This window comes from Balaenoptera physalus (genome assembly GCF_965194825.1).
Source record: "Balaenoptera physalus genome assembly, chromosome: 11".
Classification (NCBI taxonomy): Eukaryota; Metazoa; Chordata; class Mammalia; order Artiodactyla; family Balaenopteridae; genus Balaenoptera; species Balaenoptera physalus.
The window spans coordinates 24,473,125-24,487,989 of record NC_138896.1 but is presented as its reverse complement, the minus strand read 5'-3'; the positions used below and the strand labels follow the sequence as shown (position 1 = coordinate 24,487,989).

Genomic DNA, 14,865 nt, shown 5'->3' with positions numbered 1-14,865 from the left:
GGTCGAGTGACCGCAACTTCATTCCCAAAGGTCTGGGTCCTTAACAGTCCTGCTTCCTTTCGTTTGCTGTGGTTTTCCATTAACCTTTACCATTGGACTTGGAAGTACTGAGAGGCAATACATTGATAACCGGCTCCATGCTCATGGTCAAAGCTTTCTACAATTCATCCTGTCCCTGGAAATTCTCTTCTTCATTTACATCTTAATTCGGATAGCAATTCTTTTATTTCCATCTGCTGTTGGCAGAAATGAAAAACCCAGATCCTTCTCCTTAATTCCTTAAATGAACACAACACAAGTTTTTCACAGGTAACAGAAATTTACTGAGGTTTGGAAAAATGGGTGTGTTTTATCTATCTCAGAATATGAAATACATAAAATAAAATACTAGACTTCTTAGAAGTCCATCAGCCACCCATTTCCCTGGAAATTTTTAGATGACCACCTTTTCGGGCTTAATAGTACAGATCCCCCAAAACAGATCTGGGGACCAACCATCAGCCTCTGGGTTCTTCTGCACAAACTCACATTGGATAAAGTAAACACCACTTTATTCTGCAGAGTAATTCGATCTATCACATCCAAACAGTATAAAAACCTCATGAAATATTTTTTATTACCGAAAGAAAAACAACTTCCCATAGTAAAATTCAGGCTACCCCGAAACGCGCCCGGAGTCAGCTTTTATCATCTGCTTCCTGAGCACAAGGCAGGAACTGATGGTTCTCGTAACCACACACCCAGGAGTCTGCCTCCACAGCAACAGGGCAAGACTCCCAGCCATCCAGGACCCACCACAGAGGCCTCTGTCACATGGAGTCTGCAGCTCCATGAAGACCCACAGCGAGGGGTCCAGGACAGTGACGGGCCCTATGGGGACACAGCCTCCGGTTTGCAGGGGAGTAATGGAGACTCAGCCACTGGGGGAGCATTAGCACCTGAGCCTGAGCTGAACCCCTCCCCTGGGAGGCTCACAGGCTCCTCCAGAAAAGAACTGTTATGGGGCACAGGGTGCCCCTCAGACCATCCCTCCTTGGAACAGACGGTCAGGGACACATCTCCTGACCTGATCATGAAGTATGGAAAGACGGTCCCAGAGAAGGAAGCCCGAGGGAAGGAGAAAATGTGGGAGCCATCAGTCATGTTGTAGAACGAGACATCCCCTTCCTTGTGGTCCAGGAACACCCCTACCCTGCGGAGAACCTGTCTGAGGGATAGGTGAGTCAGAGGTTGAGTAAGGGCACAATATTTAGCTTCATACTGCCCCACAACCCAGAACCCCTTTTCTGGTAATTCTACATACCAGCCGTTCCTGTTCACATTTTCCCTACAGACCCCCAGAGCCCACTCGCTTCGGCCTGCATCCCTGATCTCCACCTCCCAGTAACAGCACCCTGACGTGATGCTCTCAAAGCCCAATACGCTGCAGGTGTCTCCTGAGCTCACACTGGTGTCCTTCCAGGCCACAGTCGTGTTTTCATGAGAGACGACAAGGTTTGAATGGGCAGATCCTGGATCCAGAGTGACAAGCCCTGCAGAGAAAGTTGCCTATCATGCAAGGCCCTCCCCTGCCCCCTAATAAGAGCACAAAACCACCCCCCAACCTGGACTCTCAGCTGCATGGGGAGAAGGCTAAGCCCCCGAGATTAGAAACTTGTGACTCAAGTTCACAGCCTTCCAAGCAGGAAAAGGATCCACAAGATAATTTCAGAGTTACACATGTCACAGGGCCCTGAGGACCAGCCTGGACTTCAAAGACTGAAAAATATCTATTTAGCATCCAATATCAGCCACACCCACCGGCCCCACCTATGTGACTATCAGCACCACGACGCCCCACCACCATTGATGGTGCCGGCATCTACATCACCACTGAGAACTGAAGGAGAGGCCACGGGGGCAGCAGTAGGAACATCCAGAAAGAACACGAAGTCACTCACAGGCCTGGAACTTCTCCTTCCGCCAATCTACAAGAGAACCACACGTTTCATATCAGGGGTTTGCAGAGACTGTACATATCAGGGTCAGTGCTTAGTCTTCTGAAGCATACTGATGTGAGAGTTATAGAGGAAAATGTTTTGGAAACTTTCAACTGATGCATGTATTTCTTTTCTCTCTCTCTCTCTCTCTCACACACACACACACACACACACACAGAACCATCATGCTTCAGCCTCCCTTGAAGGCTAAGCCATAGACCTTAATACTGAGGGATTCAGAGGCTTGATATCAATTTGAACATAAAGGTCACTGCCCAGATTTCACTATAAAATAAAGCTTTCTCAAGTCCCTAGCCACTCATCCATCCTGAAAACTAGGTTTCTGGAGAAAGAACTGGGGATATCAAAATTTCCAAGGCTTCCATGTAATTATCAAGAATTAATTGAGGGGCTTCCCTGGTGGCACAGTGGTTAAGAATCCTCCTGCCAATGAAGGGGACACAGGTTCGAGCCCTGGTCCGGGAAGATCCCACATGCCACGGAGCAACTAAGCCCGTGCACCACAACTACTGAGCCTGTGCTCTAGAACCCACGAGTCACAACTACTGAGCCCATGTTCCACAGCTAACAAAGCCCGCGCACCTAGAGCCTGTGCTCTGCAAGAAGAGAAGGCACTGCAATGAGAAGCCCGCACACAGAAAGGAAGAGTAGCACCTGCTCGCTGCAACAAAAGCCTGCACACAGAGACGAAAAACCAACACAGCCAAAAATAAATTAATTAATTTTTAAAAAAAGAGTTAACTGAGCTACAGTAGAAACTAACACAACATTGTAAAACAACTATACCCCAATAAAAATTAAAACAACAGAGCTTATGACATGGAATGTCAAGTTTCCCTCTAGAATGTTGTACTTAATTATTTCCTTTCGTCAGTTATAAAACTGCCTTTTCATCCCATCTTTTGATAGGTAGTGAAGATATATGTTTGTTCATGTGTTTATTGATTTGGAATTTCTTCTTTTATGAATTGTATGTTTGTGCCAGTTCCAGTGTGGGGGGGTAATTTTATACTGACTTACACTAGGTCTTTCTCTATTTAGCATTTTAAGCCTTTGTATATCACATCCAGGGCAAGTATTCTTCCTTTTTGCCGTTTTAGTTTGTTTGTATTTTGTTGTTGTATTATGGTGTTTTGATGAGGGAAGTATTTTATTTTTATGAAGTAAAATATGGCATAATTTTTTTTAAAAAAAGGGTTAATTGAGCCGAACATGCAGGTTACCGCCAAGCCAGCGGTAGAGAGAATACAACTTGGCTTAACTGAACTCAAAGGCTGACTGTAAACCATGAGTGGAGAGAATTCGGGATACGGCATCAGAGAAATCTTGCCCAGTTAGGAGGCAACGGAAAGGTTTCCAGGAAGGGAGACAGGTGTTCAAAGTGAGGAAGACATACATTCAGTAAGAGGAAAGACACTAATGAATTCTCTTCCCCCTTTTCACAGGGTTAGTGAAGCAAAAACATCCCTATATGTGAGGGAGAACCCAAAATACTGGATCTAGTCATCTGCTTCCCCCTATAGTTACCCAGAGAGGTTGTAAGCTTCCAGGAGAACCTCAGTGAGAGGCCCCCAAAGATGTCCATGTTCTAAACCCCCAAATGTGTAAATATCTTGTGGTAAAGGGAACTTTATGGATGTATTAAGAACCTTGGGATGGGGTCAAGTGTAGGCGGGAAACAACAGTGCCTAAACAGCTAGACAGGACCTGCCGCTCCTCAGCTGACCCCAGACCAAGGATCTTAAGGACCAGGTCAGGCTAGTCCCTCCAGGGTGATGGCCTGATATGACCAAGGGAGAGCAGAGGGACCCCTTTCTCCACTGACCCAAGGCCACATAATCTCTTCCAACCTCCATACTCCCTTTTGGGAAGAAGAAAGGAAGCTCGCCGCCAACCAAAGCAGAGCCTGTATGAGTCATGGGACCCTGAAATGTCTGCACAGGGAGAGCTGTTGCCTCAAACAGGGTGAAGACTCGGGAACAAGATTAGAACATTTGTAGAAGTAAGTAAATGACATTTCCGTGCACATTTGGGGTGCATATTTGTGACCACCATCCCCACGTAATACAGGTTCATGCAGAAATTGGCATTTCCGTCTCTGTTGATTTGGTTGATGGAAATAAGATCACAAAAACTGGCCTGACCCATGTGACCCTTTGAGAAAAAAAATGAACTTTAATTTACTTGTTCTTCACCAAGACACTAGTTGACACCCAGCTAGAAATTTCTGTATCACAAGTGATCGAGATTAACAAGAAGAAGGGGAAGGAGGGGAAAAGAGAGTTGGCATTTAATTGTGAGACTCCACAATGTATCGAGTGTGATGCTATTCTTCACTTAATTTCCACAGCAAATCATTAAATTACAAATTGTTTTTCCAATTTTATGAATAAAAAGAGATCAAACATTTGTCCACCTCACACTATGAACCTGTCAATATGAAAATGTTGATTCTAGTGTAATGGGATTTGTCCTTACAAAATAGAAGGGTATACAAGATATACATTAAAACACATGCTCTTCAATCTAGCAGGTAAGGGGGAGATGGTAAAAGAGGACTATCTGATCCTCATGTTTAACATATAAATCCCAGGGAGAATCGGTAAGAATCCCTAAGACGACATCCTCACTCCTCATGCTTTTTTCACCCCTTGGTTTACCCCTCTCTGTCTCTCACGATCTATATTCCTGACTGTAAACAAAAACATTCCAAGCAGGGAAAGGGCATGTTACACAGGCTTTGAGGGTATAGATCTTTAACTCACCCCAAAGCTAAAGGGTCCTTGGGACAACCTTACATTGCACTAGGATGTCCCATACCACACTCCTGCCCTGACCACTACGGGAAGGTTGAGATGGTCTCGTTATCAGAGGCCAACTCAATTCGAGGGTTACCTCAAAATGGCTTAAAAATAAACGTGTCTTGACTGAAATTTCTCAAAGTGGTATCAAGGAGTTGATTACACTTCATGCACCCCAATAACTTGCACAACCTCTGTGTGCCCCCCAACTCAAACCACCATGGTTGTGCCTTGTAGTCTCTCTTCCACCACTACAAGCAACCCCAATCTCTATAAGACAAATCTCAGACACACTACTTCCTCCTCATCTCCTCCTCTCTTCCTCCTCCTGGTCTTGTCTTCCTTGATTTGCTCCACACCCTTTCTCTGGGAAACAATTGTGACTCCTCTATGTTTCTTCACACATTGCCCCTAATAAACCTAACCAGGATTGAGCCTATCAGCAAACACAGAGTTCTCCGAAAAGGAGATAATGGTTGTTACATTTTTGTTCCTATTACACAAACATATACACAGGATTTTTCATATAATTTCAGATCTTTCACAGACCCTCACCCCAGGAGTCCATCAACATCCCAGAAGTTCTGGACCCCAGATCCAGAACACCTGCTCTAGAGCAACTAATTCCTCAGCAACCAAGGAGGCTTGGAGGAAGAAACTGAGTCTGGACAGGGAGTCAGAGCACGAGGAAGCAGAGAGAAGACCAATATCCCAGAGGACCAGGAAGAAGCAGGAAAACCAAAGCTAGAGCCGAAAGGGGTAGGAGTTTTGGAGCAAGAGGGATCAAGAACCACGGGCCCCCTTGGGAAGGCCTGAGTCCTAAGCAGGCAAGCATGACTTCTGAAATCTTCCAGAGCTGAGCGATCCCTGATCCACACAGTCATTCCCTGCTGCCGTCCCTCCTCACAACTGACCCCTCCATGGTCACTGCACCAGTGAGCAGTTCCAGTTGGGCCAGGTGTTTGGGGAGGGCGTGGCTAACCCTGACAGTGCGCTGCAGTAGAGGACAGGCCGGAATGGAGGCAGATCTGTGTTCCAAGGAGGAGTCCCTGCGGTCTCTGGATGGAGGTTACAAAAGTGACACGGAGACCAGGGACACCAAGCCCACCCTCATGAGTCCCCTGATGGAGAAGAGGGCAGAGTCCAGGTTGGGGAAGGGAGGCTGCAGGAACTCAGAGCCACTTACCTGCATACAGCTGGGCCTTCCTCCAGGCTGAAAGGGAACACACCCCGGTGAGACCTCAGCCAGAACAAGCCTACGCGCTGTGAATCCACTGGCCCGTGCCTCCCCTCTGCTCTGCCGGTGAGACTAACTACAGTCGTGGAGAGGCTGGAGAGGAGGTGACCCCCTGCTATGTGCAGACAGCGGATGTTGTGGGAATTTCCCTGGACCACAGGTCAGGAGCCCTGCATTACAGGCTGACTTACACCACTGTCCCGCTGCTGCTGTGTGATGTTTGGCAAGTCACTTAGCTGTTCTGTGCCTCAAAAACCTCAAAAATTCTTATTCTACTTACGTTGACTTTTGCCGCTAAGGATCAAACCTTCTACTATGTGTGAAAACATTTTAGGGAATACAATATAAATTATTCTGTAATTTTAAGAAAGCATCATCATATTCAGTTTTTTTCTGGCAAAGATATATTTGGGAAATAACTTGAAATGGGAACTATGTAAGGACAGGAATGTGAGATGAGTTCTGGGATAAAAGTGGTTAATCTTTCTCAGATGAAATATTTCTAGAGATAAACATCACTATTCTGGGGCATTGACAGCCCTTCCCATCACATTCCCATGCATGGTCAGCCCAGCTATGCCCCCATAACTTTTTGATCATCACCCAAAGAAACTAGAGGGAACAGACCCTCTTTGCATGCTGTTTTGGGGTGGAGACAGGAGGTCACACTCCTAAACTGAATCACCCCGCTGATTTGGATAGCTCCTTTAATGCAATCTCAGAACACATGACTTTTGCTTCCAGGTACTGTCTGAAAACCAGGGGCATTCAAGGCTAGAAAACTATCAATATAGTGGGTCAGTCACGGCTGGAATAAGACCCAGGGTGCATGATGGACCCTGGGGTCACCGTCACACCCAGGCTCCCAAGCACTAGGTGGGAATCAGCGGCCCAGATCTGGGAGAGCCTTTGCAGCTGGGTTCTGCCTCCCAGCAGCCTTCACTTCCGCCCCAGGGAGGGTGTCCACACGGCTGTGTCTGGACAGAAGCAAGGAGAGGGACGCCTTGTCACAGGAGGACAGGAAACCCAAGGACATCAGGAGAGTCACTCACCAGCCAGGTAAGCGGACTTCCTCCAGTCTGAAAGGCAACACACAGGAAGCAGGTGAACTAAGAACCAGACTGTCTCCTACGAAGGGCATGCAGAGAGCTCAGGGGGAAAAGCAGAACTTACCGAGTTCTGCCTGGAGTTCATCTGAAAGAGAGTGCAGAAGAAGCATGAGCTGCCATCCCTAAGAAAAAGAGTCCACAAAATACCACCTCTCTGTGTGTAACCTGGAGGAGCTTCCAACCCCAGACCCATCGGGGCCTCCCTGGCTCCAGCCATCCACCCTGGGTCTCCCCAGCCACCGGCCCTGGGCCCGGATTTCCCCGGAGCCCTGGACTCAGGCAGGCCCTGCGGTCGGTCATCCATCTCAGCGCGGCTGCCGTGCTCTCCAGCCCTGGCCACTGTCCTGCCTTACCTGCGTCCTTCAGCACCTCCTCCTTTGCCCGCCGGTGCTGCTCCTTCACCAGGCGCAGACTCTCCTTTGCTCGCATCGCCAGCAACTTCATGGAATGTTCCCTCTTGGTGTAACATCCAGCCCCAAGCAGCAGGACCATCAGCACAGACAGGCTCACTGAGAAAGCCAGCTTCCAGGGAGAGGCCTGGGGGAAGAAGGGCTCTGCGGCCCGGCCAGAGACCCCGTCAGGGCCACCACCCGGGACACCCAAGCCCAGCACACTCAGGAGCGCCCGGCCCGCTCCCCCAGCCCTGCGGGGACCAGCGAGCAGCGTTGACCTGGGATGAAGATGGCCATGGCCTTCTCCTGGCCCAGGACAGTGTTGAGGACGGAGCAGGTCACGTTCCCTGCAGAGCTGTCTCTCACCACCAGAGCCACCTCCACGCCGAACAGCCCTTCAGCGTCCTGGGTGTGCGTCTCGGAGAACGCCAGGGACTTCTCTCCGCTGAGGTCTCTCCACTGCACCTGGGGCTTCGGGAACCACCCTGAGGACGTGCACACCACACGGACCCCATCCTCCTCGGGCCCTGTGATGCGCACCTGAGGGGCAGAGCCCACACCTGCGGGAGGCAAGATGTAGAGCCCAGGGGGGCCGCCTGGGTCCTGGGGGCCCCAGCAGTGCCTACGTGTGCACAACTCCAGTGGGAGCCCTTCGCCTTGCATTCTGGGGCTCTGGAGGAGGCTGTCCCCTGCAGGGAGAAAGGCAGCCGCCCTGCCACGGGGAACACAAGGAAAGAGTGTGGGGACCTCCGGGGGCTCAGAGGGCTGGGGCTCTTCTCCCCAGTCATGCAGGTGCAAGGGCTGACGCCCAGTGGAAACAGGAGGAATGTGGTCCCAGGTCCCATCCTTATCCTCGACTCTCCTCACCTCACACACTCTCCCAGGGCACCGGCTTCCACACCCACTGCCTCTCTTTGAAAGTCACCACCAAAATTAGATCAGATGACAACCCTAGCCCCTGAACTCGCCTCCCGTATATCCACATCCAGCGGGTTATTTCCGCCAGGATTCCTCACATACATTTCAAACTTAAAATTCCAGAACTGAATACGTGATTTTGCCCCATCTGTGATAGATGGATTGTAAAAAGATTCCCAAATCTTCACTCCCTCTTTATATCCAGCTGGCCCTCGGCCACACACTTTTTGATGCCTTCACACTCTGCCTCTGGGCCGGGTCAGGTGACTCAACTAGCCAGTGAGAGACTAGGCCATGTGACTCAAGCAGAGGTTGTAACATCCTTGTGCCATTGGGCTACCCTCTGCCACAGGGAGGACATGTTTGGTCTGGTGCAGCCTTTCCAGCTGAAGCTTTCCTAGATCAACCAATACCCAGCTGAACAAACCCAGCAAAGGTCCTTATGGTGACCTCCTCAGCTGACTGTAAGGACAAATAAGAATTAAAATTAAGAGGCGTCATTCTCCGCGTTGAAAATAAAGGAAGAGATTCCTCTCCCATCCTTTTCCTTAGAACACTTGCTTTAGAAAACCTGTCATTGTAGGTAGTTTCTCCCTACTTCCTTTTTTTTTTTCTTTTTTTAATTTTTTGGCCACACTCCACGCGGCATGTGGGATCCTAGTTCACCAACCCAGGATCGAACCTGCAGCCCCTCCACTGGAAGGGTGGAGTTCTAACCTCTGGACCGCCAGGGAAGTCCCCCCCTCCACTTTGAAATGTATATAAATCCTTTTTGAAAACTAGATAGGCCTCTTGCCAGCTTTGGGACCCACGAATGCCTTTCTCTAGGACCTGGGAGCCATCTCTTTGAAATATAAATGTTAAGGGAGATAGCACCCAACTTTTCCCTTCCCTGTGGAAGGGTAGGAGCCTAACTTCAGTGGACACTGAACTCCAAGCTGTAAAACCACCTTCTGTCATAAAGGCATAAGAAATTGTTTTTCCTCTGGATAAAGCCAATTAGCTAACATAGATAGTCACCTCAATTACCAGGAAAATTTAGGGTGAACTATGTGACAGATGGTGCTATCAAGTCCTCTGACCTGAGGATTAGTTAGTGTTTACCTTGAAAACATGTATGTAATGGGATGTATCTGCTTGACTTGATAAAAGGGGGAGCTTTCTCTCTGTCTTTGCGATCTCTTAGTAGATTGCCTGTGATGTGTATCAGACTCTGGTTTAATGCCCATTCAGTAATAAAACTGTATTCTTTCTCTACTAACTTTGTGAGGACGATTTCTGGTTTGGGAGATTATGTTTTTAATTGTATTTCCCCAACATCACCAAAGGTGTATAAATAATCCCAAGTAAGATTAGTCAAATACAGTCCAGATTAGCTGTACTCCTTTCATGCCTGAATTACATAAATGGTTATTGTTATATGCCACTGTGATTTTTGTGGCTGTTTGTTACACAGCATTATCATGGCAACAGATAACACATGTAAAACAAAGAATGTTGCCCACCACGCAATTCTACAAGGATCAAGTCATTAGCACTGTAGCCACTCACTGACAGTACACCCCAAAAGGAATTCAGGACAAAAAAAATAGGATAAGGCACTCTGTGCTTTGGAAAAACAGGTCCCTTAGATAGTTAGAGATATCTCAGGGAAAAAAAATTTAATGAACCCAGGTTCTTGCATCTTCTCACACATAGAAAAGCACTAAAATCATTAACTGAGGTGTCTGATCCTCGTGATTAGCAGTAAACGTTCACCGAGATGTATGCTTGTCTGCACATATTTCATGGCCAAAATCCTGTATAAACTGGCTTCTCCTCCTACCTCTTTGGAGCAGTTTCTCAGAGCTACTGAGAGACTGTTTCCCGGATTATATAGCCCTCAGTAAGACCCTGAATAAAACTCAGCTCACAGCTCTTAGGTTGTGTGTGTTTCTTCAGTCGACACACAAAATTTTCAATATTCCTACCACTAAACAACAAACAGCCAAGGCAAAACCCTGGGAGCTTCTGCAGTCCCCTCTTCCCCTCCAAACTGTGTCCCCAAATCCACTCACTCAGTTGGGTCGGCTTTCTAAACCTCACTGATGTCTGATCCCCCGCTCCCTCTATGTGATCCCATTGCCTCTATGTGAGGTCATCCCCTTGACCTCGTCACTGCATCCATGCCTCCAGCCTGGCTCACCTTTCATCCATCCTCCTCACAGCTGACAAAGGGAACGTTCCAGGCACTGCTCTGTTTAAAATTTCCTCAGCAATCCATCAACACCCCATAGCACAGCATGCAAACTCTTCTATGATCTGGAATTTGCCTTCCCCCCCAGACTCCTCTCCTCTTCCCCCCAATTTCCACTACCTATGCCCCTCAGGGACCACACACTCCAGCCCCAAGTACCCTTTGATAAACTGCTAGTAACTGCGATCACCATGCTCTCTGTGGCCCCTGCCTTCTCACGTTCCAGTCCATCAGCATCAAGGGCTTTTTAGAGCCTGGTCTGGTGAACTCAAGTGCCTGCTCAAGTGTGTATTACCTATGAACTCCTCCTGATCGCCCCAGAGAGCATTAACCAACCCCTTCTCTGTGTACCCTCGGCCAGGAACATCTCTTCGTTCCATTATCGTCACCTCTTACCACCCTCCCGTTCACTCATCTTATCAACCATGAGGGCCGGCTTGTGTGCTCAGAACACACCAGCCACACTCCCACCTCAGGGTTTCACGCCGGGTGTTTCCTCTGCTGGGAACTCTGGTCCCACAGATATCCACATGGCTAAATTCCTACTTCCTTTGAGCTTCTGCTCAAATTGTCAAAAAAGCCCAGCCTGAGGCCCCATGCAACACTGAAGCCCTCCTCACCCCTGGTCCCCTTCCACTTTTTTCCTGGCCTCTTATCCTAAATACTTACCACTTCCTAACATCCTCTATAACCTATTTATCTAGTATTTATGGATTGCCTCTAGAATATAAACTCCACAGAGCAGGGAACATTGTTTGGTTCACTGATGTATCCCAGGTGCCCAAAATAGGATGTGGCACAGAGTAGGCTTTCGATATATTTGTACTGAATAATGGAATGAGTGGATGAGCCTCCTGTTATCTGTAAAATGAGGGGCCGATTTACATGGGCCCTGAAGTTCCTCCCAACTCCAATATTCCAGGATCAAAAACATAACTCAAGTCACCAACCTGCCACCTTCAGCTCCAAACTCGCCTCTTCGTAGAAGCCTCCCTTTCTGAAGAAGCAGGTGTACAGCCCATTGTCTGAGACCTGGACCTTCTGGATGCGTACGGCAGCCTCCCCCTGGGCAAGGAGGTCCCTCACCAGCGAGGTCCGCCCTACGTAACGAGCAATCTGCTCCTCATTCCACTCGACTCGGTTTTGATAGATGAACACGGCTTCTGAAAACTTGGAGCGGAACCACCTCAGCTCCATGTCTTCTGCACTTATGGGTGGGGACACACGACAGGGCAGCACGGTGTCTCCGCCCAGCACTGCCACAATGGGATCTGAGGGGCCGACCACGAAGAACTCCTCTGTGGACCCAGACATAAGAGTGAGAAAGGAAGAGAGACACAGAGTGAGGGGCGGAAACACACACAGTCTGGTGGGAAGGCCCGGGCAGGCTGGGGACAGGTGTTGGATAACATGAGCCATCATGACCTGAGGGACTGAGCTGTGATGATTCTGAATCTCGGCAAGACATTCTGACCACAATTTTATGACCCAGAAGTGATGTCACAGAGAATCCTTCATCCATCTGTACTGCTGTTTTCACACTCTTTCATGGAAAACTCTAAGTCGGTGGTTGGCAACCTTCAGCATGCAGCAAAATCAGCAAGTGGGTTTATAAAACACACAGTGCTGCCCCCTCACCCCCGCCCTGAGCTTCTGATTCAGTAGGTCTGGGGTGGGCCCAAGGATCTGCATTTCTAAAGAATTCCCCGAGATGCTAATATTGATGTTCCAGGCACATCACTTTGAGAACCATAGCTCTATCCTGGCCCCTCTTGGACAGGGCTGAACCCTGACCAAAGAGAATACCTGTGGCCTAGGACAGAACTCCTTGATCACTCAGCCACACCCAGAAACATCCCCACTGCCACCCCTAACTTTATTATTTGTGCTCATGACTTTCTCCTCAGCTGAACTACAAGTGCACTGAAAACTAGACGCAAACGCTATTTTCATTAAAAACCTGCCGTTACTCTCGTCGCCCACAGGAGCCCATATTCACCCCACCGATATCTTCTCAGAGCCATGGGCCTTCTGAGGCCTCGTGGATGGGCCACGGCATGACCCTTCTGCAGCACAGCCCCGCTGGATCTCCAAAGAACGACTTCTCACTCCTGAGCTGCCCAGACTTGGTCTGAGTCACCATCGTCTCTCACCTGGAGGATGGCAGTAGACTCCCTCCCTGTGTCTTCCTCTCCCCACTCCCACGTCTGCGGCTCTTCAACCTGGAAACCATGGCCTTACTCTGCTCAAAGCCTTGCCATGGCTTCTCGTCCCCCCAGTGGACCACAGGCCGGGTGGGGATGACCCCCAGGGCCTCTCTGACCCCAACTCCTGCTTCTCTCCCTCTCGCTCACTCTGCTACAGCCAACACTTGCCTCCACAGTCCCTTGAACATCCCAGGCACACGGGCAGCTTTGCACTGGCTGTTCTCTCCTGCAGAAACCATCCTTCCAAGGGACCCCTCACAGGCTCACACCCTCCTCCAGGTCTTTGCTCTCATCTCCTTGTCTTCACTGACCACCTCACTGAACACGCTGCTGCCCGCTACCCACCTCCACACCCCTGACTCCCCCCCACCCCTGCACACTGCTTCACTGCCCCCCTCTTCTCATCTCTTCTTTTTTTGGTTTATTTTTGGCTGCGTTGGGTCTTTGTTGCTGAGCACGGGCTTTCTCTAGTTGCAGCAAGCGGGGCTACTCTTCATTGATGTGCACGGGCTTCTCACTGCGTTGGCTTCTCTTGCTGCGGAGCACAGGCTCTAGGTGCACTGGCTTCAGTAGTTGTGACTCGCGGGCTCTAGAGCACAGGCTCAGTAGTTGTGGTGCACAGGCCTAGTTGCTCCGCGGCATGTGGAATCTTCCCGGACCAGGGATCAAACCCGAGTCCCCTGCATTGGCAGGCAGGTTCTTAACCACTGTGTCACTGGGGAAGTCCTCTTCTCATCTCTTTTAACAAACTGTCTAGTAGAGCTGTTTCTTGCATTTATTATTCATGGCCTCCTGCTAGAGTGTAAGCTCTAAAAAGACAGGGATTCTCTCTGTTTTATTCAAGTATAGCACCTAACACGTAGTCGACACCTTATAAATATATGTAGAATGAAATGAATTAATGAATGAATAATAACTTCAATACCAATAAAGCTGGGAAACAAAAGTTAAATGGAAAAGTATGGTCATATTTTTGACAGTTGATGTTTTAAAACGTCATAAGTTCATAACTGAACAACGGTCAAGGTCCCTTACCCTTATTATATGGTTTAGAGACTCTTGTTAAATATTTAATAACAATTACTGGTTGGGGAAGCATCATGATTTTTCTAGACAAGGGACTCCTCAAATAGCAACCAACTCCTGATGGTTGGTGGAGTTGAACCAGCCCAGCTCCCGGGGATCCACTCACCCAAGAGGACACAGGATGAGGGGTGGGGTACACTCACCTGCGGACCCCCCAGTGGGCAGCTGGATGAGGAGGAGCAGGGAGGTGAGGTGGCAGAGCACACAGCAGCTGGAGAAATCCTCCATCTCCTCAGAGCTGGAGAGACAGGGCAGGAGGCAGGGCCAGCCCGGAGCTCTGGGGGCCCAGAGGGGAGGCAGGGCTCAGGGCCAGCAACAGTCCCCCCAGGAGCACAGCCCCCCTACCGGATCACTATGCTGGTGAGGTGATGGCCTGCCACAGCCCTGACACCAAGAAAGCCCTGGGTCTGGAGCTTCCCACCCCTGTAGCAAGCCTCTGTGGGGCTAGACAACCACTAGGTTTGCTTGGGAAAAACACAGTCCTCCCCTTCCCACCCCAATGGCACCTGCAGCACAACCCACTCTGCCCAGAAAACCAGGTGTTTCCTTTCTCAGCACCAGGGGCCCCGTGGTGGAAACGTCCTCCATCTCCCCATTATTCACAACCACCGGTGATGTCCCGGGACAGAGACCCATACTCGGGCCCCTCACCACAAAGCACAGGCCAGCTCCCACTTGTTGTCCTTCTGTGGCCCCCAGAGTGACCAGGAATCACTGAGAAGCTTCAGAGACAAACTACGTCCTCCTCAAGGAGACTGTGGGGCCATCACAGGTACCCTGTGCTGCCTTTGCTGCTTGTTTAGTTGACCTGAACTTCAATCCCACCCAGCCCTTTCCTGAGAGGGACCAAGGACATGGCCCTGCACCCAGGTGCCCAGT

At 49.4% G+C, this 14,865-nt stretch overlaps 1 protein-coding gene across 1 annotated transcript; it reads right to left on the bottom strand.

The window, feature by feature from the left end:
• Positions 1-870: 870 nt before the first annotated feature.
• On the bottom strand, positions 871-14,323 carry LOC309638126 (butyrophilin subfamily 1 member A1-like; the record flags this gene model as incomplete). Its single annotated transcript, XM_082413750.1, has 9 exons — positions 14,130-14,323; positions 11,644-11,991; positions 7,818-8,099; positions 7,501-7,701; positions 7,212-7,232; positions 7,091-7,117; positions 5,988-6,014; positions 1,941-1,967; positions 871-1,532 (listed from the first exon to the last, which is right to left on the bottom strand). The coding sequence occupies exons 1-9, from the start codon at positions 14,212-14,214 to the stop codon at positions 871-873; spliced, it is 1,680 nt and encodes a 559-aa protein (XP_082269876.1). The 5' UTR covers positions 14,215-14,323.
• Positions 14,324-14,865: the final 542 nt, after the last annotated feature.